The sequence below is a fragment of the Nymphalis io genome, chromosome 2, assembly GCF_905147045.1.
Source record: "Nymphalis io chromosome 2, ilAglIoxx1.1, whole genome shotgun sequence".
In the NCBI taxonomy this organism is placed as follows: domain Eukaryota; kingdom Metazoa; phylum Arthropoda; class Insecta; order Lepidoptera; family Nymphalidae; genus Nymphalis; species Nymphalis io.
The window spans coordinates 3632173-3658585 of record NC_065889.1 but is presented as its reverse complement, the minus strand read 5'-3'; the positions used below and the strand labels follow the sequence as shown (position 1 = coordinate 3658585).

Here is a 26413-nt window from a genome sequence, read left to right as displayed (position 1 = left end):
ATTTAAGCCAAACAGATGTATAGCCGATTGCCTAAAGTTTGTTTTTTTTTGTATTTGTAGGCGCACTGGTAAATATTGGTAAATGACCTAAAGTTGAGTGGTCACCACCCCCCATATACATTGGCGATGTAAGAAATATTAACCACTCTTTACATCGCCAATGCGCTACCAACCTTGGGAACGAAGTTGCGTCCCTCGTGCCTGTACTTACACTTGCTCAGTCACCCTTCAAACCGAAACGTAACAATATTATGTATTGCTGTTTAGCGGTAGAATAATAATCGTCTCTTAACTTCACACTTCCTTTACAAATATGAAAAATATATATGTATTATTTAAAATTTTACGTTTGACACTACTTGATTTATTGGTTAAAATATTAATTAAACAAAACCTACCCTTAATTGACAGGCGTAGTAAAGATCCCGGGAGCTGCGTCCCTTCGAGTATCGTTCGAACAAGGCTGTTCCACCGAAAGAAGAAATGATCCGTTAACGATATCGGATAGCGCTGGAAGGGTCCTAGCGACACGGTCTGGCAGAGAACCTGCTGATTGGTCACAGGAAATTGTTGTTCATGGTAAATATATGTATATATGAATACAAAAGATATAAGTTTTTGGTTTAAATTTAAATATACTTTACTCTTTATACATCTTTAAAGCTGTAAATAACAATTACCGTAAAAAAAATATTACAATCTTATATAAAAATTAAAATTCATATCTCATCGACTTTACAACAAAGCTAATTCAGTCTAAGAAAAAATAACAATAATATATATATATATATATCTAGTCCTTGACCTTGCATATAAACATTCTGTACACAGATGATAATAAAGCTCGAAATTAGTATACTTTGATTTTATACATACATAAGTAATAGGTTAATGACAAAACAAATTCTGTTAAACTTTCTAAAGATCGTATTAAATCGATCTCATAGCTATATATATATATACACACACATATGTATATATATATATATATATATACATATGTGTGTGTGTGTGTATATGTTGTTGTTTTAGCTACTCTAAGAACACAATGTGTCAAAAATACAATATTTCAACTCTGACGCAACCGATTGCGCTAGTACATAAAATTTAAATGTTAACCGAAAATATTGCAGATATGAGTGAGGTTAATATACTTACATTAACCTTTTGAAATACGAAATTTAGTTTCTTTTTAAATAATATTTTATAGCATGGTCTACAAAGAACTTTGCAAATTGAACTATTACAATTTCTGGTACAGATAAGGAATATTATATTTACAATTTTTAAGGCGACGAATTACGCTGGAGGTTCACAAGTGATAGTTCCGTGAACGGTTGGGGATGGCGGTTTACAGCTCATCCCATTCTACCGTCACACTGCCAAGTGGTAAGTGTATTTATTATATAGTATTTTATCTACAAATCCACTTGATAAAATGTATATAATATGCATTTATAATTTTGTTTAATGTAGGAAAGCGGTACAGATAGATACGTGTTGTCGTGTCCGTCTGTGGAATTAGCGTGGAGGTTGCTAGATGGGCCATTACTGAAAGCGATATCCAACGATCACCAGCTGGCACCTCGATTAGCACAAGCTCTCGCTATTTGTGCGCAAATGCCGACGCTTTGTAAGTGATTTTCGTTAAATATTCACCTAATAATGTTCGATTAAAATACGTTTTTATAAATGCTAAACTTTTAAAGACTTTTTGTAAATATATTATAGTCATGACTTTTTCTTTTACCTCTTGATTAATCAAGAAATATTTTTGTGATATGTTTATACTTAACTTAAATATGTCCATTATAGCGTGGCGCGGTCGCGTATGGTGCGTGCGTCGTCTCCGCGGCGTGGTGTGCGGCGCCGCGGGGGGCGGCTTGGGCGCCAGTGCGGGCGAGGGCGTGGCTCCACCGACTGCGCTGCAAGCGCTGCCGCAGCTGCTGCACGCGCAGTACGACCACGAGGAGCCAGCGCTGCGAACTGGCACGCATTTGCTGCATACGCACTATCTCAAGGTATTACGTTCATTATGTGTTTGTACCAACATGTCGTATCCCTTAGTGTCTCATTAACTTGTAGATAATAGATAGATCGCAAAGCAAGCTTTAAAAATACTACTTTTATTAATTTATCCAGTTTTTTTATTTAATATTGTGTAGTTTTATCCTAATTACATTATAATGTCTTTTTATTTTCCGATACAGGAGCTCGCATGGTTAGCCTGCGCACTCCGCGTAGACTCCCGTGTGTGCAGCGGTCCGGACTCAGGGCGCTGGGCTTGGTTTAAGCGTTACTGCCTGTGCATGCGCACCGCAGACGCGCTCATACGCCGTACGCCGCTACCGACGCCCTTCCTATCCGATGTGCGCAAGAGGCTCATCGATCTTGGCGTTTACAACGCAGACGAGGTCTCGTCGGATATACAGAATCCTTGGGAAGATAATACCAAATTTACAAGGCAGCACGACGAGCAGTTGCTACATTGGGTGAATAAGTGAGTACTAAATAATTAGTAAAATATAATTGCACCCTATCAAATGACACGAAATATTTACAAACCTGATATTTTTGACCTGACCTCCTTTACGAAGGAACAATGTTTTACATTTATTGAAGAGTCACAGTGTTCGCTTGTCAGTTATATGCTCAAAAGAAGAACGTGTATAAACAAAAGTGACCTTTATATCCAACGAATGCGATGTACACGGTGGTTACAATTCATTTACAGCATCTTTCAATAAATTTTTCATGTCAGAAATAAGAAAGGAATATTTATTGAAAGGCGTCCCGAGGACTGGACGGGCTGGTGGAACTGCGGCTCGCTCGGGTGCGTGGTGTACGGCTGGGGACACAACCACCGCGGGCAGCTGGGCGGCGTGGAGGGCGCCAAGGTGCGCACGCCCACGCCGTGCCACGGGCTCGCCGCGCTCAACCCGCTGCAGCTCGTGGGCGGCGAGCAGACGCTCTTCGCCGTCACGCCCGACGGGAAGGTCTACGCCAGTGGTGAGGGTCGCCTGCCTCACCGTGGCCACTATAACCTTGCTATTCATATAGATATGAGACTTGAGACGTGTGTGTCCGGATGTTTAGTAAATCATTCTAATAAAAAAAGCATATGAGTCGGTTATATTATGGAAAATTTCTTAAAGGAGATTTTTTTTAAAGTGTAGGTAGGCGGACGAGCATATTGGCCACCTGATGGTAAGTGGTCACCAAATCCATAGACATTGGCATTGTTAGAAATGTTAGCCATTGCTTACATCGCCAATGTGCCACCAACCTTGGGAACTAAGATGTTATGTCCCTTGAGCCTGTAATTACACTGGCTCACTCACCCTTTAAACCGAAACACAACAACACCAAGTATTGCTGTTTTGCGGTAAAATATCCGATGAGTGGATGGTACCTACCCAGACGAGCTTGCACAAAGACCTACCACCAGTATTGATAAGAAAAATATATTTAATGTATTTCCATGTCATTTTACATAACATAATGTCTTATCGCATTGCTACATTTTACACCAAATTTGCTTATTAAACAAATTGAATAAAGTAAATACTTTTTACGCATGTAAATTCTGTATTCCATTAATTAATAATAAGAGTTTCCTAAGACAGGAATGCCTCTAAAACTTTTGTTGGTAACGATTGTTATATTATTTTAGGTTATGGAGCTGGAGGCCGCTTAGGTATAGGCGGAATCGATTCTGTCTCCCAACCCACTTTATTAGCGTCAATACAGCACGTGACCATTACAAAGGTACCGAAATTATATCATAAAAATAAACGTAACATTACCCATATTGGGCAAATCTCTTTAAGGAGAACTATTTGGAGTTTACTCCTCCGTGATGTTCCACTACAAGTTATTGTTCATGTATTGTAATGTTTCAGAAAACAAAAACATAAAATTTCTTTAGTATCACGTGTTTCCCAGACCAGCAAGGCTTAAAACTTTTGTACAATTATATTATTTCAATTGTAGGTAGCATGCAATTCTGGCGGTAAACACTGCTTAGCTTTATCTGCTGATGGTGAAGTGTATAGCTGGGGCGAAGGGGAGGACGGCAAACTTGGTCACGGTAACAGAGTGTAAGTAAAATATATAACAAAATGACACCGTTAGAAAAATATGTAAATGCAAGAAGTTTTTTACAAATGGCGATTAATAAATTTGTCTGTATTAAAATCAAAATGGAAGTTTACGGTTTTGGTATTGTCGATCTAACAATTAAGGGTTTTTTTTCATGCGAATCCTGAGATTACGATTTTTTTTGCTTGTTTGTCTGTCGAATGCCAATACTGTGAAGAAAAGTTAACGAAAGTTAAACCAAAAATCTTTTGATGCAGAATTATAATATATATATATATATAAATTAATCAATAGCGTTCTACTAAATCTTTAGAAAAGTAGTGGACAAGGTGGTTTTCTAACGATAAAAAGGTCATATAAGTTATAACGTATGTTAAATATAACCCAAGCAATCGTGTATCGGTAATTCGATTTCCGATTCGTCGACACCAACAGGAGCTACGACCGGCCCAAGTTGATAACGGCGCTGTCGGGGCTGGAGGTGGTGGCCATCGCGTGCGGCGGCGCGCACTCCGCCTGCCTCACGGCGCGCGGCCGCGTCTACACGTGGGGCAAGGGCCGCTACGGCCGCCTGGGCCACGGCGACTCCGAGGACCAGCTCGTGCCCAAACTGGTCACTGATCTCATTACTACGTCTACCTCTGATTGTCTCTTCAATTAAAACAAACTTATTATACATTTATATACATAAATAACATATGGTATATCTATATTATACATATGGTATACTTGGAATCTTGATACTTGGTACTGTGTTTTACATGACCTTCCAGAAAAAGATGACTTTTACTGTTGTTCAACCTTTCTTGCAAATAGTTTTAAGGTTAGGTGTTGTCATGCCACCATACGAGCTTATCGAAGTACTATATGGTGATGGAAGCGCTTAACTTTTTTTTGTTAGTTGAATTTAACGATACCTACGTGCTTATGAGCGAATTAATAATATTAATTCACCTAAATAAACCCCCTTCTGGTTACTTTTTTTTAACAATTTAATACTAACGAATGCTACTTCATTATTTTCAATATTTTGTGTTAAAAAGTATGCAACAATGTTAATGGTGATAAATATTATTGTCGTGTAGGTTGAGGCGCTTTCTTCGTACAAAGTCATAGATATTGCTTGCGGATCGGGCGACGCCCAGACCCTTTGCATCACGGACGATGACAATGTATGGTCTTGGGGCGACGGCGATTATGGAAAATTAGGTACAACATTTGCATTATGAAAATAAAATTAAAAAAAAATTGATAGGACAATGTTGAGACAATTGGTCCCATTTCGATATAATTTTTTGTTCTCGAGATAATCGCGATGAAAAAAAAAATTCCGAACGCGTACACATACATCCTCTTAAAAACTTTAGCAATGGACTCTAGCGACCTTGAAACGTGGAAAATTGTCAAAATTCGGGAATCACATAATCAGACCCATATATATAAAATTATTATACCGATATAAAATAACTGTTTTCTTTTTCATTATTCATATTATTATTTTTAGGACGCGGAGGGTCAGAAGGCTGCAAATTACCGATGAGAATTGATTGTTTGAAAGGTCTACGCGTTATTAAAGTGGAATGCGGTTCTCAGTTCTCGGTTGCATTGTGCCAATGCGGCAGTGTTTATACTTGGTAAGCTGTCATATAATTAACACTAATTATTTACGACTGATATACAAAATAGAAAATGCAAACAATGTAAAGAAACCGTTTTATCGAAGGAAAGTATAAATCGAATTTCATTGGCCAATTGGCGCTATTGTAAAGACAGAAAAAATTGACTAATTAAATATGGAACTTTTCGAAGATTCCAGCATTAAAACTAATGGCTGAATATAAATTATATTTACTACGTAAAACTAGTATTTCCATAATCAATGCCTATATATTACGGCACGACATTGCCATTGCAATATCATGCTGCAATATTTATTTACATAATGTGGAATTCTATGCAATTAGTTATTTTAGTTTTGTTAAAACCGACTATATTTTAATTAAAATACTTTGCAGGGGTAAAGGCGATTACCATAGACTCGGTCACGGTAGCTACGAACATGTGCGTCGTCCGATGCGGGTCACGGGCATGCAGGGAAAGATGATAGTCTCCATCGCAACAGGTAAATGTTATAGAATTACATTACATAAGAAAATATCGTAGATTAAATTCATATTTAGTCGTTATCAATAAAAATCTTAATTATAAGGCAGTCTACACTGTGTGGCCTGTACGGATACCGGCGAGGTGTACACGTGGGGTGATAATGATGAAGGCCAGTTGGGTGACGGGACAACACTAGCAGCACAGAGGCCGAGGTTACTTATGGCATTACAGGTGAAACATTTTTGTACCTATTATTTATATATATATTTTTAAATTGCTGTAATATTTTTATAGTGCAATGTTAATTCGTGTAAAAGTTCGTTTATCGGTAAATTAACAACGAGGAGAGTTTAGAGCTCGAGCTTACTGCTTGTTGGTCGGCGGCAGGGCAAGCGCGTGACGCGCGTGGCGTGCGGCAGCGCGCACACGGTGGCGCTGTGCGTGGAGGCGCCGCCCGCGCCGCGCCCGCCGCCCGCCGCGCCGCTCGAGTGCCACCTGCTGCGCGACCTCTCCGCGCATCTCATTTGCAACCGGCTGGTCGGTATACTACGCGCTCATCTTATTTAATATGAGGATTACAGCAACAAGTCTTAACACAACGTATTATTTATATAATTTAAAGAACGTTTATACGTTCTTTTAATTTAAATTACTAGTGTATTTCTAACTACTGCTGCTTATCAGCTCCGCTATACAACTGCGGTACCGTTAACTTATTTACGAATAGTTGTATATTATACGATAGTAAAAATGGTTTTAAAAACGAAGTATATGCTACCTTCGACATTAGCTTTTTGTTATATTTGTCAAATATTGTATATATTTGATTAAACCTGACTTTATACTTAAAATACATCATCCTCGTTTCAGGTGCTTCTACACCAATTTTCTGAATTGGTTTGTCCGAATCTCCCGTTGCTCGTCTTAGACGAACCTATGGATCAATTGAGGAGCTTACTGTTTTATAGCGTGAAAGAGGCGGCTTTTAGAAAGGTAAGTCGGTATCTTAACTTAGCTTAGTGCATTTAACGAAAATTATAAGAGCGGTAAGACATAATAAAAACTTGCAACATGCAACTCTCACTAAATTATTAAAAATATATACATATAATAATCTGTATATAAAATGACAATATCACTCGATTACTATTTTAAGGTGCTTCCACATCGCTATGTCAAATGCAATGCTCATCCTTTGTTATATATGGTCAGGCGATAATGGCGACGATGGTGCGCGAGCGGCAGCACGGGCCCGTGGTGGAGCTGTCGCGCGGGGCGGCGCGGCGCGCGCGGCGCGGCGGCGGCGGGCTGGCGGGCCCGGCCGGCATGCGCTCCGTGTTCGGCCAGATGGTGGCGCGCCTGCCCGTGCTCACGCAGGACGCGCTGGCCCTGCCGCACCGCGTCTGGAAGGTCAAGTTTGTGGGTGAGTGCCCGACCCCGCCGGGATACTACGCACCATTGTTGTATTAATCTAATGAATAGTTCGAGATCAATTCATTTGGTCATCTGTGATCTGCTCGATCTAAGATAATTAAAGCGGGCGCTGACTACTTTTTCGAAATATTTAGTTGTTTACTGACTAAATTATAATTTTAAAAATAATTGTAGGAACCATTGGTTCTATTTTACATATATATTTATAATTTTTTCGACTGCCTCGTTGGTCTAGTGGCTTGATGTAAGGCCGCAGACCCGGAGGTCTAGGGTTCAATTCCCAGGTTGGGCCAATAAAAAGTTATTGGGTTTTTCTGTCAGAAGATTCTCAGTAGCAGCCCGTAGTCTAGATGTTGTAAGTGTGTACACGCAGGTGTCTCGGAAAGCACGCAAAGCCGTTGGCCCTGCGCCTAAACTCTTTCCGGTCTTGTCGGATTGCCGTACCATCGGATTATGAGAGCTAGGGAAGAGAGAGTGCACCTGTGTCTGCGAACACACTTGTGCACTATAATATCTCCTGCGAACTAACCTCGGCCAAATCGGTGGCCGAAATCGATCTGGAAGACATTATTATTATTTATGATTTTATTCGTTAATGCAGGTGAGAGCGTAGACGACTGCGGTGGCGGCTACAGCGAGTCTATCGCGGAGATGTGCGACGAGCTCCAGAATGGATCTCTGCCGCTGCTGATGGCGACCCCCAACGGTCGCGGAGACGCCGGCGCATCCAGAGACGCCTTCCTCCTCAACCCAACAGCGAACACGCCGCTCCATCTAAACTGCTTCCGATTTTTAGGTAACATAACTAGTCTTATATTTAAGATATAAAGTTAAATTATAATCGACAAAACATTCAAGCAAAACATGAAGACCACAAATCAAGTTTTGTGTTCGTCTTGTAAACACAGATCATTAGACAATAATAATAATTATTATTGTTGAAGTGATATTAAAATTCGCTTTCGTCTTAATGAATCAATTTAATAGCCAGTGAGCCAGTGTAATTACAGGCACAAGGGACATAACATCTTAGTTCCCAAGGTTGGTAGCGCATTGGTGATGTAAGCGATGGTTAACATTTCTTACAATGCCAATGTCTAAGGGCGTTTGGTGACCACTTACCATCAGGTGGCCCACATGCTCGTCCGCCTTCCTATTCTATAAAATAAAATAAAAAATCAATTACAAATTTTATTTCCAAACATTTTTCTACAAACGAAATCGACAACCGCAATATTAGGTGACTGTCTAGTTCCGCGAGTAATTACTGCTACGTTCCTAAGAATCAAAGGCGAAAATTTTGCCTAGAACATTTCGTTTTTTTTAATACTTATTTTAGGGTGATTCAATATAGATATTTTTAATTATTTAAATTACATTGTTAGGAGTGTTAATGGGGATCGCGATCAGAACTGGCTCGCCACTATCGCTTTCACTGGCGGAAGGAGTGTGGCGACAGTTGGCGGGACAACCGCTCCGACCTCAGGACTTGGCTGAGGTGGACAAGGACTTCCTACCGGCATTATTGTGTATACGAGATATGACGCCGAACAATAAGGTTAGCTTTGTTACGTTTATTTTAAAAAAATTAATTCAATGACTTACTATTATTACACTCGGTCATATTCTATTTAAGTCTGATACATGTCGCCAATTAGCCAATTGCCAAGTTGCCAAAGTTGTACGCAAACTTTAAATCTAAAAAAAAATTACATATTCTTGAGGAGTGTAAATAAAGAGGTATTTTTAGTCTGTTAAATAAGTTTAGTTTAGAGGTACACAGGTTGTACAACACAACAAAACTGTCTCATTGCTCTAGCCAGCAGTCGAACCGACAACGCACCGTGACATTTTCATCGTGCGAAACGTTTGATATTTGTGGATACTGGTTAGGGATGTATTGCTAAAACTGGACAGTTATATTGTAAAATCAAGCGGGTGTAGTGCTGTAGTAATGAGGTGACGTAGTCTACATGGTCTCGCGACGTGGTGTCGGCGCGACTGCCGTGCCCTCTACATTAATCCTTACATTCTACTGTCACTTGAAGATACAAAAGTGCCTTTGTGCCTACTTGCACGTTTTCATTCAGCACTTGGCTCGGGCCACCAAAATGTTTTTGTGTTTTCCTGTACAGAAATTCTCAGCATGTTTTGTTGTTTTTCTGGTCAGATTACGAAAATATTCTAATAAAATTTTAACAAGTAAAATTTATTTGTAAAGCTATGACAATTTTGCAATATTAATTTAACATTTTTGTTCGCACTTCTATTTAGGAACTTCAAAACCTCGAACTTCCCTTTTCAATACCGTCGGCGGCTGGACACGAGGTGCCGCTGTCCACGCGACACAAGAGGGTGACGCCTGATAATAAGGACGAATACGTTCAATTAGCACTTCATTACAGGTTATACATATATTTTCAACTTATATTTAAAAAAGGTTTTATACAAAATGGTGATAACATCTGAGATTTGTGAATTCAAATCAATTCAATCGCTATTAATGTAAGAGTAGTTACTACTACTACTTTTTCTAAATAATATTTTCGTGTCCCCTTTTTTTACATCGTTAATACTCAAAACACATTGTTGTAAGACCTCTCCCTTTAATAGTAGTAATTGAGACATGTTTTTTTTTTTTTTTTTATATTCGCCGGGAGGGCAAATGACTCTACTCCACCTGATGGTAAGTGGTAGTAGAGTCCAAACGCGACGACGGCCAGTACAGACGGGAAAAACGTTCTGCACTAGCCGCCTTCGCCTTGCCGGCCCGCAAGATGCCTCTTCACGCCTCGTTTGAAGGAACCCGGGTTGTAAGAGGAGGGGAACACGTGAGCTGGTAAGGAATTCCATTTTTTGGAAGTGCGACAAAGAAAGGAGTTGCCAAATTTCTTTGTTCGCGATGGAATTGATGTCACAGTTAGGCGGTGACATCGAGAACCAGCTCGCGTGGACTTAAGAAGGAAGGGGGAAGCAGGAATTAGAGAGAATAATTCCTCAGAGCACTCGCCGTGATACAGTCGATAGAAAGCGCTCAGTGCTGCTATCTCACGACGCAATTGTAAAGGTTCAAGGGTGTTTGTGACCTTTACGTCGCCAATAATGCGTACGGCACGTCGCTGCAACCGGTCCAAGGCCTCAAGTAGGTACTTAGCGGAGCCATCCCAAAGGTGCGAGCAATATTCCACGCAAGACCGTACCTGTGTTTTGTACAGCAGGCACAGTTGTTGTGGCGTGAAAAAGCGCCGCACCTTGTTCAGAACTCCGAGTTTCCGTGAAGCTGTTTTTATAACAGCCTCGATGTAATCCCTTGGACTAAGGTCGCAGCGAACGTCCATCCCCAGCATGGCGATTTTGCTTTGCATCAACAGCGGAGTACCACAGAGGGAGGGAAGAGGGGAAAATGTTGACTTTTTCGCCGTGAGAGCGCATACCTGTGTTTTCTTGGCATTAAACTCAACAAGATTATCAGAGCCCCATTTGGCGATGAGCTCTAACGTCCTATCGAGTTCAATGACAAGATTCTCCCGCCTCTCCTCAGTTTCCGCCCGCCCAGCCACTGCGCGTCCGTGGTATCCACCATGCACTGTACTATCATCTGCATAGCAATGTATGTTCCCAAGGGAGAGCATATCATTGATATGCAAAAGAAAGAGTGTGGGAGATAGCACAGATCCCTGGAGGACCCCAGCATTCACTACATAGAATTGTGAAGCGCAACCATCTACTAAAACACGAAGGCTACGCTTGTGTAGGAAGCTGGCAATCCAGGTGCATAGCTGAGCAGGCAGACCATATGCCGGTAGCTTGGAGAGAAGACTTCTGTGCATACATGTGGAAAATTGTCGTTGTGGATTTATTATTTTAAATGACTTTATTATAAAATAAATGCTTAACTCCTCTTTAATGAGCGACGACGAAGACGTTATAGACATTTTCCTTTAAATGTAATTTTTTAAATTATTTTCATAGGCTTCATGAGTTCGACGAGCAAGTACGAGCAGTGAGAGACGGAATGTCACGTGTGGTTCCCGCGCCCCTGCTCGCGTTGTTCAACGCTTCAGAGCTAGAGACTTTAGTGTGCGGCTCTCCCGACATTCCAGTTCACGCTTTACGGGCCTCTGCTACTTATAAAGGTAAACGTTTGTCATTTTGGGATAACACAAATATAATATTTTAAACACAAATATTCTCAAAATTTTGCTGATATCGTTATAAAGGTATGAGTTAAATATGTAAAAAAAATATATATGTATTAAATACATTAATATTATACATAATAGATAAATTTACTATTTAATTTAACATCATGTTATATTTAATAAGTAAAAAGAAAATTTGGGCCTGTAAAATTTAAAGTAAATAAAAGAAGTTTCGTAATAAAATATATACTAATTCACATTTTCTCTTCTTTATAACTCCACTTAATTTTGCTTTCATTATTATGAAATATTAATAATAAAAATTAACAAAAGAAACAATTTAAAACTGGCATACCTAGGTGATTCGAGTTTGCGAGCTTTTTCGCCCTATTGGCGGCTGATTTATTAATCTTCTCCTTAATGGCACGGTCTAATAAGGTTGTTATGTTAAATGTAGATAGATATTTATATGGAAACTACAAGGGATAAATTTTTTTCAGTTACTTTCATATTGCGAAAAAAAGGCAGTTTTCTATGTATTTTATTTGAAATAAAACCCTATTTCAAAATATACTACAACTTTATACATTTTAAATTCAGGCGTAGAACCGAACGCACCACTCGTGCAGTGGTTCTGGGAAGTGATGGAGGAGCTGTCGGGTGGCGAGCGCGCGCTCTTCCTGCGTTTCGTGTGGGGACGCACGAGGCTGCCGCGTGCGCCGCAGGACCCGCGACAGAGGGACTTCGTGTTGCAGGTCTCATTCGCTGACAGCTTTTAATTCTAATTCAATTCTATTCCTTACACCATAAATGCTCCTCTAACCATAATAACTTAGTTCTTATAACTATATTCCTGTAACTTTCTCCTAATAACTTTTATTTTCTATTTTCAAACAGGTACTCGACAAGTACCAACCTCCAGATCATTTCTTACCAGAAAGTTACACATGTTTCTTCCTACTCAAAATGCCGAGATATTCCTGCAAAGCTGTACTACGAGAAAAACTCAGGTATAATATAATAATACGCAAAATATTCGTACATTTATATAATATATGAGGATTACTCAATATAACTATGAACTGAATTCCCTCGAAGGTACGCCATCCACTTCTGCAAGAGTATCGACACGGACGAGTACGCGCGCGTGGCGCTGAGCGCGGCCGAGCGCGTGTCGTCCGAGGAGTCCGACTCCGAGGGCGACGGCGCGCCCGTCCCCGCCCCCGCCGCCGCGCGCCCCCTCATGATCTACACGCTCACCAGTGCGCCCATGTGGCTCTAGCCACTTACGTAACGAACACAACGTCACGTAACTTTGCTTTTCTTAAAATAATTAATTATTTTAATAATCGTAGTATTTATACAAAATTTTTATTTTCGACATTTTTAAACGACCTGCGCTGCTTTACCAAACGCCTGGTTTCAGAGTGGCAAAGTTACGTGACGCGACCGTTTCAACAAACAAGACCTAATCCAATGGAAAAAACTTAAACGTAATAAAATAACGAACAATTTGACGCTCAGAGGCTGCCAGCGAAAATATTTGTTGGCAGTCTTTTTGTAAGTTGACTGGAAAATATTTGAACGAATATATTTTAAGAAAACGTCAAAATTTTTAACAAAATAATTCTTAGATCTAAATATAGAAAACTGTTCAAACGATTTAATATACTGCAACATTTTAACTAATTTCCCTTATTATAAAGATCAATTTAGCATTATGGTAGTAATGATACTTTGCACTTAAGTATATTTGAAATTTATACACATATAGAATGGCTTGTGCTTTTTTAAGCTTATTTAAAACTTTTCTTTGTTAAAAATATTACTATTGTATCAAAAAAGTTTTAAATACTCATTAAAAAAAATGATATTTATAATAGATTTAAGAATATGATGCAGTAAATGACAAATATTAGTCATATTATTGATTTTTACCAATTATTTTTATGATGAACTGTACATGTACATTACTAGTATTTACCATTAATAAAACATTATGTAGACTTTGCTTACACACAATGAAATGTTAAATGGTGATGTCTCATTTTGTAATGTTCTTGGGAGTATATGACAAATGTGTAAAAGTTAGACGAGTAATCATGCTTTTTCTTATATAAGCATTCCATCCATAAAATATAAGAAAATTGATGTTTGAGTTGAGTGACACTGAAGTAGCCTTATGATTCTAGTATACGCTTTCTTATTTAATTAGTATCAACAAAGACAAAGTAATGTCTGATCTTTCCCTTCTATCCTAAAATTACAATCTCATTAAGCTTTATATTTTTATCCTGTCTTGTTTTAATTATAAATAAATAGTGGAATCTATTTTAATAAACCTGTTATCAAATATATAATTTTATAAGTATGCATTTTCTAATCACAAAAATTTTTTCCTCTACATCTCTTTTAGCTTTTTTTTATAAAAGTTATGAAAAATTAGTCTTTTCAATTGTGTTTGGTGACACATGGAAAGCTGAATGATAAATTATATAGGTTTTTTCCCAAAACCTCTTTATAAATTAATGTATTCATTAAGGAATTTTATATGTCAGAGCTTTTGATAATGTGATGATGGAAAATTGATTGTTGAAGAAATATCAAACAAAACAACGACAAGTTTATTTTAAATAGTTAACAACCAACAAGTTTATTTTTAATGGTTAATGGTTTAACAATTGATAATATTCGAAGATGAGAGACTGTATGGGAGTATTGATAGTTAGGAATTATTAAGGATGGTGCATTTTGTAGAGCAAACTAAGCTAGTCATGGTTAGAAATGGGCTTGATATTTTTAATCATATTATTAATATTTTTTATTACTTGCAGTATTATCAGCTTAAAATATGCTTTTCAACAATATTAATGACTTGTTTTAAACACATATTTGATATTTCCTTTGTGTAACTATAGTGTTTTGAGTATCCAAATAGGTTGGTGCTAGAGCTTCCATTTAGCATCATAATTTTTACATCAAATTCTCAGTAAGCACAAATCATTATACAAATCACAACTGTAGTTTATTAATAATATAAAAAAATGACTCAAATGATTATGTTCATAAAAAAACATTGTACAATCAAGCCTCATTAAGACTTACAGTAGAGGATCTGCAAATATTATGTTTTATGCTACTTTATTATCTATACCTATTAATTTAAATAAAAGTATTATTTATGAAAGAAGCACTTTTATTTGACTAAGCCTAATAAATAAATAAAATAAAAAACTATTACATTTTACATGATTTATTACTTGCACTAAATTATTAAAAATTCTTCTGATGGAACCAAAGCTTAACTTAAATTAAACAGGAAACCAAAGTGTAATTTATTTTTACTTTGCTTTTGATTTTGGCTTGAGTGTGAAATATAATATAACTACACCAAAGAAGGCATATGTAGCCTTTGCCGTCTGAAAAAGAAAACATTTATTAAGTCACAGTGCAATGAATTAGCTTACATATTACAACTACATTGAAGTTCTTTTGCTTTTGGAAACTTTTTGGATTGGCATTTGAAAATCGCATCTCAAATTTGGGCATGATAAGGGTTGTTTGCTATAAGGGTTGGTTGCCCCTTTCAAACGACACCCCGCAGAGATGCATTATTTTTTATGAGTTTGAAGTTACCAGAATAATATTTTGTGTTTTTATGTACATTTTTAAAGTCCTAGAATATGATTATTTTATTTAATAAAAATTTATTGTTGTTTTATAATAATTCCTTGTTAATAATAACTAATTATATATTTTTTATTTCTACTAAGTTAAATCCAAAACTCCATTTGGGGTACTCTAATGAATCATAGAATACAATTATTTTATTTTATAAGTTGTTCTAGGACTTTAACCATGCACTTGTAAATGCAAAATAATGTTCCGTTCGTAACTTTTAACTCATATAAAAAAACTACACTTTTACGCGGGGCGAGGGGGTGTCGTTTGAAAGGGGCAACCAACCCCTATATAAAACAACCCTTCTCAACCCCAAATTCGATATGTGAATTTCAAATACAATACCAACTTTTTATTAACAGGTAATTTTGAAACAAAATATTTGACAATTCATAAACAATGATTTTCTCCAACTTGATTTATCAGGGCAAGTGACAGGAAACTGCTATGTTACATAGTATTATAGGATAAATTGAATTAATAATTTATTGGAAAAATCTAATAGGACTAATAAAAAAAAATCTAATAGAGACATCACGAAATATAAAGAATAATAAAAGCCCAATATCCTTTAATATTAATATTATTACTTACATTAGCCCTGCCGCGATTTGTCATACTGTTAAAATATTTTGAAAAGCCCTTGAATTGGGATTCATCAACGGAATCTCCAGCCATTCTAGAATTATAACAACACAATTATACACTATTAAGGTAACAACCGCAATTTTCGGGTTATACTAATAATAAATTAAGCACGTCTGAAATTATAAAAATGTACCTGTCTGTGAAATTCTTTCCTTACGTAATTACAACCTCCAAAGAAAACCAAGTCGTAGCGGGCTATCGGCTGATTGTCAGAAAAATGAAAATACGTTTCGTTTTAAGCATTATTTTAATTCTGATGTAATTTTATATTTAGTTTTTTGCTTTCACTAAATCTTTTATATCCAATAATCGTTTTTACATATAAGAATTTCAATTTAAAAAATACTAATATGTAAAATATATATTAATCAAGTTTTGGCTTCTTTTTAGTCTTGTAAAATTTATGATAAATATAATATAATGCTACACTGCCCATTGTTACTTTTGAAACCTGCAAAAAAATTATAAGTATTTAAAAAAGACAAGGTATTAATTCAGTATAATTAATTTAAAAATCATTAATAAATATATTTAAAGACATCAGACCCTTGATTACAATTTGCAACGAAAACAGATATTAAGATACTCATAATCATAATTTAAAATAATTTTTCTTCATTTTTATTAATAGTTAATTCAAATGAATGAATAATATTCAAATACATTTTATTCAGGTAGTAGTTTCTAGAACCTTTGAATCTTAATTTTATAAACTACATTAAATTAATGTAAAGCTACAACCGATTCGAATTCGGCCAATGAAGATTTCATTGTTTTGTGTAGAATGATTACAGACTAGTGACGATATTAAAATCATAGCTAATAGTTATAGTAAGATTTATGAACTTGATCTGGCAAACTGTCGATATTCGGTAAACTTATAGTAATGACTGCAACAGATAAAAAGCTAAGCGCCTAAGTAAATACCTAACAAAAAATATATTTTTTAACTTAATTACTGTATGTGTAAACGCATTATAGCATCTTTAATAAAGGTGTCGTTGCAATGTATACAATAACAAAACTTAATTTACTTATTATATATTTACAATAAATAATAAAAACATAAAATCTGAATTGTTAAGGTGCTATACAAACTAAGCGCAGTCAACTAGGCTAGTGGATCAAAAACTATATAATTGATTTGCTTACATTTGCTCTTCCCCTATTAGTCTGACTATTAAAATATCGTGTAAAGCCTTTTAAATTTGGGTCATCTTCTGGTCCTGCCATTATTATTATATTATAATACGTTATTGAGATAAATCTATACAATAGGTGAATACCTATTAAATATCGATTGAGTTATCATAATATATGACACTGACAGAATATTTTTTCCAAATTTAAGTTTTTTTTGGATAATATTCGAACTTTTTATATAAAAATATTTTATAGTAATCGTAAAATAATCGTCTTTCTACTCCGTATTCGCGCGACCTTTTGTACCTTCGCAGGGCTTCTTGTACCAATTTACGTAGTGCCATAGGCTCTATTAAGCACACTTTTTGAAAACTAACTATCTGTATACAAATTAAGGTACGATAATTCATAAAAGTTTATTATATCAAAAAACAATCATCTTTTTCTATCGAGAATTTTTTTAGGAATCGGGTATTCACGACATTTAAGCGTTGGTATCAATCAAACTCCCAACTTTACTGTACATTGTTATGCAGTATCAAACAAAGCCATTTAGAGTTATACAGATCCTTTAGTGACATATATAATGAAATTGGCTAATTTATATATTATAATCTCGAATAATGTCCCTAAACCGAAAGTTTTTTTTAAATACTATTTGTATTACTATTTGATAAGGCTAATAAGTTTTATTGAAAATATTAAAATACTAAACAAACCTGCCACCGATAAATATGGAAATCATTAAAACACCAAAAAAAAATATTAGAAGCTTTTATTGCTTTTGTAAAGTGCATAACAGTGTAATGGACTGTTGTAATACAATAATCCACAATTTAAAAATAATCAAGGCATTAAACAATACATTTTTCACTATTTTTAATGAATGCTTATAAAAATTGAAAGTGTATATAAGTGAAAAAGTAAATTTATATCTAAAAGTAACTGAAAAATACAAAAACTAGCACTATTTGCGGCTAGGTAGTTTAACAACCATTTTTTTTTTATTTTAAATAAATTTTAGCACAATACTCTGGTTTTAAGTACCAATGCATTATTTTAAAAATAAAGTAAGATTAAATTTTTTCATATTGTAAATTCTCTAACATATATAATAGTAAATTGTTAGAATAATACAAATCATTAATACTTATCTAATTATTATAAACGACTAGCATTCAATAAAAAGAAAGAGATCAACTCAAAGTTGATCTAATTACATTTATTAAAAGTTATTTTAATATCAAAATATAAAATAATCACAATTTTTAATAAAAAAAATTATATAAAAATATGAATAATCGTAAATATGATGTACATACATGTCTATGTCGTCTCTCTTATTATAGTTTTACTGAGTACAAAATTCTTGAGCATATAGTGTGACATTTATATTTTTTAATCTATCCTAAATAGAAAATCATTTAAACATCATTTTGTTACACTTATTTAACTACATGCTTAAGAAACTTAATAAAGTTCTCTTAGCGCAAGGCTAAATCACAGTTGAGTTAGGACCAGGTTATCATACCCATCTCGTTGATGCCTTATTGCACCAGTCCCTACACTTCGCCTATCTATTAAGATGAATGTAAGTCTTGTACACAGGAAGTAAAATTTTTACATAATGAGATCTTCTTCCCAGTCTTCTTTTTCTCTTTCTGAAATAGATATCGAAGGTCGGCTCAACTGCTTCAATTCCTCATATGTCCGGGGTGGAATAGGATTGTCACTTAGGTCTACATATTCAAGGGCTCGAGATCTTGCTAATCTGTCCACATCCACTTCTGTAATTGTAAAAAAAAATATTGTAAATAAGTTAAAAATATAGAAAATACCTTTTTTAGCCATAACTAATACAAATTAAAAAAAAAGTTCAATACAATAAAAACTATCATTCACCTAAGAGAAACAAGTTTTAATAAATATTTAATTGAAAAAGTTACAAATAAATGCAGTTATAATAATAAATGCAATAAGCTATGATGTGATTTTTATAAGATTAACATATTTTTTCAGTGATGAACTAAACAAATATCTTTAAAATTTACCTTCATATAATAAAAAGATAAATAAATTTAGGCACCTATGATTTGATTATGGTGTGCTAATAATGTGTGTAGACTTGGGCACTGGCAGGCAATTGTTGGTAGAGCCACAAATGTGTTGTGTGAGATGTCCAGACGCTGCAGACACGCCAATGTGCAGAGTTCATCCGGTAGTTTGGCTATTTGATTATTTGATAGGTTTAGATCTGAAAAATATAAAAAAAATTATTAAATATCTTTCTTTCTAATAAATTTGCTGTAAAACATTTTTTGTTTAAAAAGTTGGTAAAACTCATATAATCTAGTGGCTCACATATAAACATTGTGTATACAATAAAAATATACCAAATATGAATTAGGAGCAATTAATATCACAAATTATTATTAAAATAATGTCTATAAATTTAATATCATCTTACCTGTGATTAAACTAAATTTAACAGTAAACTTTGGTGGAATCTTTGTAATAACATTCCCACTGAGATCGCAGCTCTTGAGCTCCGTGTGTCGCATGAGGTGGTATACTGCATCAGGTACTTGCATTAGCTGACATTCTGACAGATCTGTAACAATTAAAAAAAAGGATTCAGTTTAAATAAGTTTGTGCACATTATTTTTTGTTATTTGTAATCATATGAGTAAAAAGGCATCATAAGTATGTCAATTCAGTTTCATCATCATTAAATGAGTACCGATAATTTTACTTATACGATAAACACTTTTATTAAGCCTTTATAACTAAATAAATTTATTTTGTTAAATAATAATATATTTTAAGCAGTATTTGTAGATTTATATTTGGCTTATTGCTATTAATTTAGAAATGAGGTTACCTAATTCCTGTGTTTCTTGTGCATTTTCACATCTCAAAATCACTCTTGTGACAGCTAGTGCCATTGTTTATGATTATATTAATTAAGAACACTGAAAATATGGCTTTTTGCTGATACTTGACCTATTAAATATTCTAATATCAGATATATTCAAAAAGGAACGAGCGAATGAGTATTTTTAACGCTTTACTCTTACGATACGAGCTTGTAGTCTCGAAATTCTATTTATAAGTGTTTACGAAATGCGAATGTTACTTGTGTTTTACCTTCTTGTCTAAACCTCGAGTATTTAATGTTTTAATTGTATGTTTTTATAGGAGTACTTTTGATACTGAAATATTATTTGCAACACACGTTATATACTATTTCTGAGATATTTAATTGCTATTTATATTCACAATATATTTACATAATATAGTTATCACATATAGTTTTTTTTATAACTATTTTTTATTTTGACGATTGACATGTGAAATTGACAAGTAATAACGAATACCATATAATACTTCAAAAATTACAATTACAACGTAATACGGTTCAGAAAATTGTAAAAATGCAATACTAACTTTATAAGATCGAAATTATACAGCTAAGGCTATTTCTTTTTTTTTATTTTGGTATTGTATGTTTCAGAATTGAGCAAAATTTAATCAGATCAATTATTAAAAATTACGGTTAAAACGTGTAATCATGAATCACGATTACAGATTACCTTTTATTTAATATTATATATAATTATTATAAATAATTTAATTAAGATAATTGATTCTGTGTGTCACTTGTCTCGCTCATCTACTTTTTTATTACATTTGCTATACTGTGTGACATGGGTTCCACAGGGACACATTTTTGGCCATTGGTCTATTTTAAAGTACATAATTTTTCATTACTTTTTAAGCTTGACAGGGAAAAGACTAAATATGACATAATTCATGCATTATCAATTATACAACCTTAATATAATAAAAAATATTTTTATACCTAAATGCGTACTCAATATAAAGCAGTGATTTTAGTAATTTTCTTTAGATTTGAAATGTTCTTTAATCAACCTTACAGGAAGAATCAGCTTCACAGGATATGCGTTTAGAAATAGAAGTTAGACATCGGACTGGTATTGAACCAGTCCGATGTCTAACTTTTCTACGAGCCGATTTTGGGTATCTTTATAGTATTATTTATTTCGACATATTACTCGGGATAACAATATAGATAATGAATTTACCCATAATTATAAAGTATTTCACGGTTTTTTCTGGGTCTTCTCAGTAAAATCAGCAAACTGAATCGGTAGTATGTTATTTTATTTAATGTTTTTATATACCCAAAAGGGGTTGGGTTTGCTACTTGAATGAAACTATGACTATATATAATATACAACTGTATATTTCGATATAATTATTATTGAACAATATGTTTAATCAATGTCTGGTTAATGTGTTAAGACATGTATGAATATTATTTTAAGGCAAAAAATAACACTAAAAACAGTAGTTAAGTAATTGTTATGGGTATTAATTACCCAGAAAGTGTAAATAACAATAAAAATATTTAAAAGGTTACTGTTTATTATATTTGTCATTTACCTCTTATGAGTTTTTTAATACCTTCAAATCTTCTTCTACTTTAATAACTATGTAGGATTTTAAATATGGAATCGTATCGTATCGTCGTTTCCGTATCTTATTATTGGCCTATAAAAATTGTGAAAAGACTTTTTATGTTTCATTGAATCATACCATACACGATTATCCAACACGGAAGTATATTTAACGAGCAGAGACCTCAAGTTGCCAGTTCGGCTATATATGGCAAAAATTGTTTAACTAAGGCCAACACGTTCTTTGCTAGAGTTCGTGTTTATAAGTTATCGTGTACTCGTCCGAGGATGTTCTAAATCGATCAATTCACATGTATGTATGTGTAGACTGTAGACAAGTGCTAAGACATATTCGTATGGAACACGCAATAAATCCATGTGACGCGCGCCTTCCGCATGTTAGAACATTCATTGTGCTCATTCGCTTTGTCTTCCGGGAGTTGATATGGATGTTGTATAGAATGAGGAAAAACTAAAAAAACACTATTCGCTTAGATTACATTTAATGAATCTAGGTGAGCGTGTAAATCCATTTCGATATAACAATTAGTTGTAGGATTGCGACATTTTGAATCGTTTCAATAATCATCTAACAAGAATTTCCTGTAATGCTATAAGGCTATCTTAGATTTAAGATGTTCCTAAAACGTAATAACTGAATCAATCAATTTATTTTTTTAAGGTAACGAGTTATTTTTAATATGATTGTTATTTTAATCAAAAACAAAACACACTGAAGTCAAGGATGAATACCACGGTTTGTGATTAGGCACACGCAAGCAAACCTTCGCGACCGGCGGGTCGCGTGGCTGTCAAGGAACGCACGCATACTTACGCCCTATTGCGCACTAGACTCTCTATACACTAATAATAGAGATTATGAACGTCTACGAAAGCTGCCAAATAATTTGGTTTCATTTTTATTTAATTTTTTTTTTCATCACCACGTCATGTCATATATAATAAATAAGGAAAGTTTACGGTTGGCTGAAAACTTCTGTATTATTAACTTTGAACTATATCTTTTTTTAACAATGCTGAAGGAATATCTGTATTTTTTAGGAATTAACCTAATAACTCGGAGTATGGCTCTAATGTCTAATGTAGTAATTATGTATTTTAACAAAATTTATAACTACTATACGATAATAAAACATTGTGAGTCATATTTGATAAAAGAAAATTTTATAATTTAAACAGTAAAATAAGTAATTATTAATTATGACTGAAATACTTGCTAACATTAAAAAGATCGTCATGTCGACCTCGAAAGTTACAAAATGTTTGCGCCATATTTGTTTTATGAAATGTAGGTTAAAGAGAAACATTAAGCTAACATCATATTCTTTTTTAATTGACGATGATGATATAACCTATAAACAAAGAATTGTATTTGTAATTTGGTCATATTCATTTTGTGTGTTATATGAAATATATAATTTTTATATAATGACATTGATTTATGTTTGACTTAAATATTATGTAAAATCGAAAGTCCAATTCATTCAATTTCAACATGGTTTTCTCGTGGTTTTTTAACGTATTAAACATCCGATAAAAAGTGCCGCTCGTGGAAAGCCGTTACGCGATCACTAATATAGTTAAGAGTTATTATGACGCAAAATACGGTACATTGTCTAATGTTTATTCATGGGGGAGTTTTATCACAATTTACTAAAGTGATACAAATAAATATATGACCTGAATTTGCTATTTTACTACGAAATCTGTTGGTTTCGTCCGCACCATAATAATTAAAAATTGTCGATGGAATTAATATGGTATCTAATCATTTAAACTAGTCTATTCTTTCTCCATAAATAATATAACCTAAGTAGGTATAATGAATTCTTAACAATAAAATTATCTTTATTAAATAAGTTAATTATTACGGTAATAGGGATTCTTTCAATAACTATGTTATCATTTTTATTTATAGTAAATATGTATATAAGTAAGCCTAAAAGATCACTTAGAAAATAATAAATATGGCAGTATTTTTGCATTATATTTACATAAAAGACGTTATGTTTAACTAGAATCTGGGTCAAAATTTTAATTTTGATCCAAACAAACTGATTACATCACAATTAATGACTTGCATGGTTATACGGATTTTGTGTTGAGTTATAATTAAAAAAATGTTACTAAATTTTAAGAAATAATGTAACAATGTTACAACACGTAATAAAATGTTAAATTTGAAATATTCAATATATTTGTATTCAATAAAGAGAGTATAAGTTGCGTTTGTGGGTCTTATGTTGGACGTAATCTAATTTTACAAGTCTAAAAGGTTTTTATCCTTTTTAATATTACTAAAAAAGGAAGTTACCAATATTTCTAAGTCTTACTAAATTAGTTAAACTTAAAAATCTGTAGTACATAATCGAGACTGTTTCATTGAAACAAATCGTGACGTTTTATCATGAAACAATTTTGCTATATTTGTCTTCCATCTAAGATTCCTATGAGTTTTTTCACATATATTAAACAGGCTAGAATGTCTACCGCAGATAACCTTTTTTTAAGCAGTTTTTCATTATTTATCTAGTCATTTATCTTCAACTCTACATTGAAGCCTACACTGAGCACGAGTTAACATGACGATAAATAAAAATGATGGTTAATTAGTGGATTCGCAGCAAAGAAAATTTTATTAAAATTATCTTGATTGTGATAATTTTTAAATCGTCTAAAAAGATGACTCCATCTTAACAAAGCAACTAAAATAAAAACTACATTTTATTGTAACAAAGTAATCTTAGCTTATTCAACATAGTAAGTTTAGTTTAGTAGTAACATCCTGTTAATGTGCTAAAGCTATTTCTCGTTTCCGCGGAGGTTTAGAGCTCATATGACTGACTGTATTTAAAAAATAGAGGTACTATATATTCGAAAGATTTAATCACAGGTTCTTATTTTAAAAATGTAATTAATAATCTTTAGTAGATTAGTATACTAGACTGAGTTTGATAATAGATAGTGGGTCAAGGTCGTTCACGATCAGTTCATTGACAAGATATTGCTTAATGATTCGACCCACAATACGTAACCTAGTTCAATAACGGTGAGTTTCTTTCTAGTGGTATATGATTTGATTCTGAGTTTTATACAACGTAGTTGCCAAGATAAGATAATATTCTTATACGTATGCAAGTAGGCAAGTAGGTGAACAAAGCGATTAGGCAAATCGTAAATTGTGTTTTTGGGATGGTTTAATGAACCTTATCAATAGATGTTTTTGTGTCGATTTATTGTTTTTTTTTGTTATTGTCTTTTATTTTATTTTTACAAACTACGTCATATACAGTTTTTTTAAAGTATTAACTGAGTGTATTATCGATTATATATGTTCTCTATGTCAGTAGTTATACTAGTACATATAATATATGTATGTATGTTTAATTATACTAATGGAACAAAGAATACCTCTATAAAACATTAAATTAAATGTAGAGTTATTTCTTATAGTTAGGTTGAAGATAATTAAAAAAGGAAAATCAACTATTTATTTTAAATAAATTTTATATAAAAGAAATAACAATTAGTAAGACTAAATATATATATATATATATATATATATATTTGTAGTTTATCCGAAATCATTTACTTAATTATGACTTTTGTATTTTTTTTATAGTAGGCTAGATAAAAATTATATATTAATGGTTGGAAAAAAATTATATAATAATATAGTTTTTGGTGGTTATAAGGCAGAAAAATCAAAACAATGTAAGCAAACAAAGAATTACTGACCTAATTGACTATTCTCTTGCGCATCCTCACATCTGCCTACAACTCTGATGATAGCTCGTCCAGCTAATCGCGCGCATATCATCATCGCTGGTGCTCTCGGGTCTCCCTCTTCCGCCTCCGCGGGCAACGTCGTACCATCGTAGTCTGTAGGGGGCCTCATCACTGCACTTGAAAACACTGCACTCCTCAGTTTCAGTGATCACTGATAAAATGTCACAAACGCCTGACGAGATCCAAGTGGGAGAAATAACATGTATTTATATTTTCTTTATACACCGCTCCGAAACGCAAAAGCGCCTGGGTGAACGGCAACACTTGTAAATTCGAGCGAAGCGTTCGTCCAGCCTTTATATCGTCGCAAAAACAAAGAAGTGTGGCGCGTGAGCTAGATAGCAACAACAACAAATGCCTATCTCCCTTCCACTGTTTGCGCAGTTGACGCAAGTTCGCTTTCCTCGCGGAAGCACGTGGAAAATGTATGGGAGAAGGGATTTATAAATAATCGGACCCTATAAACAAAGGAGACTGTTCTTCCTTTTCTGCGTAAATGTCAAATAAATCCTTAATCCTACGTTTATCCTCAAAACAACTTTGTAACGATACATAAAACTTCTAGCGATTAATTACAGATATTTATAAATTAAACATTACTACTTAATTTTCTCTTTTATCTTGATTGTAGAAGGTATCGTAAGCATTAATAATATTACAATAAAGTATTTGTCATACAGGTAAAGAATCGTTACTACTTATTATTATATTATTTATTAGATAGTTTTTCATAACAATGAAAGCGTAAAGGATAGTGTGGTTTTCCTGCTTTTTATTTTAATAACCTAGTGGTCGTAATGACGGTGAAAGTAAATTTCAAATCATCGATGTCATCGTAAGTAATCATTTCATGAAGCTTGGGCTTAT

At 34.0% G+C, this 26413-nt stretch overlaps 2 protein-coding genes across 4 annotated transcripts in view; one reads left to right on the top strand and one right to left on the bottom strand.

The window, feature by feature from the left end:
- The window catches only part of LOC126774004 (probable E3 ubiquitin-protein ligase HERC2), a 47028-nt gene extending 31909 nt beyond the window's left edge, over positions 1-15119 (top strand). For both annotated transcript variants that reach the window (XM_050495293.1, XM_050495302.1), the window contains exons 67-89: positions 412-579; positions 1292-1389; positions 1477-1633; positions 1816-2021; positions 2211-2500; positions 2789-3009; positions 3674-3768; positions 3994-4100; positions 4537-4714; positions 5187-5310; positions 5606-5735; positions 6117-6223; positions 6311-6438; positions 6595-6744; positions 7078-7200; positions 7420-7630; positions 8243-8437; positions 9027-9199; positions 9916-10046; positions 11614-11777; positions 12384-12538; positions 12681-12793; positions 12882-15119. In XM_050495293.1, the coding sequence (XP_050351250.1) occupies positions 412-579; positions 1292-1389; positions 1477-1633; positions 1816-2021; positions 2211-2500; positions 2789-3009; positions 3674-3768; positions 3994-4100; positions 4537-4714; positions 5187-5310; positions 5606-5735; positions 6117-6223; positions 6311-6438; positions 6595-6744; positions 7078-7200; positions 7420-7630; positions 8243-8437; positions 9027-9199; positions 9916-10046; positions 11614-11777; positions 12384-12538; positions 12681-12793; positions 12882-13065 (3608 nt within the window). In that variant the 3' untranslated portion in view covers positions 13066-15119. The remainder of the gene's footprint in view (positions 1-411; positions 580-1291; positions 1390-1476; positions 1634-1815; positions 2022-2210; positions 2501-2788; positions 3010-3673; positions 3769-3993; positions 4101-4536; positions 4715-5186; positions 5311-5605; positions 5736-6116; positions 6224-6310; positions 6439-6594; positions 6745-7077; positions 7201-7419; positions 7631-8242; positions 8438-9026; positions 9200-9915; positions 10047-11613; positions 11778-12383; positions 12539-12680; positions 12794-12881) is intronic.
- A 2895-nt stretch (positions 15120-18014) lies between these two features.
- Positions 18015-25834, bottom strand: LOC126777875 (leucine-rich repeat-containing protein 40). 2 transcript variants are annotated; one of them, XM_050501150.1, is made up of 4 exons: positions 25496-25834; positions 19723-19866; positions 19342-19509; positions 18015-19042 (listed from the first exon to the last, which is right to left on the bottom strand). In XM_050501150.1, the coding sequence occupies exons 1-4, from the start codon at positions 25653-25655 to the stop codon at positions 18876-18878; spliced, it is 639 nt and encodes a 212-aa protein (XP_050357107.1). In that variant the 5' UTR covers positions 25656-25834; the 3' UTR covers positions 18015-18875. The 2 variants fall into 2 exon arrangements, with proteins under 2 accessions (XP_050357107.1, XP_050357117.1); XM_050501160.1 differs by lacking the exon at positions 25496-25834 and adding an exon at positions 20137-20482.
- Positions 25835-26413: the final 579 nt, after the last annotated feature.

Bases quoted from the DNA above. Each gene is read 5' to 3' on its own strand.
- LOC126777875 (XM_050501150.1), bottom strand. From the start codon at position 25,655: ATGAGGCCCCCTACAGACTACGATGGTACGACGTTGCCCGCGGAGGCG. The intron at 19,867-25,495 runs GTCAGTAATTCT...TAATTGTTACAG, and splicing joins GCAAGAGAATAGTCAATTAG to ATCTGTCAGAATGTCAGCTA. The intron at 19,510-19,722 runs GTAAGATGATAT...TATATTTTTCAG, and splicing joins TAAATTTAGTTTAATCACAG to ATCTAAACCTATCAAATAAT.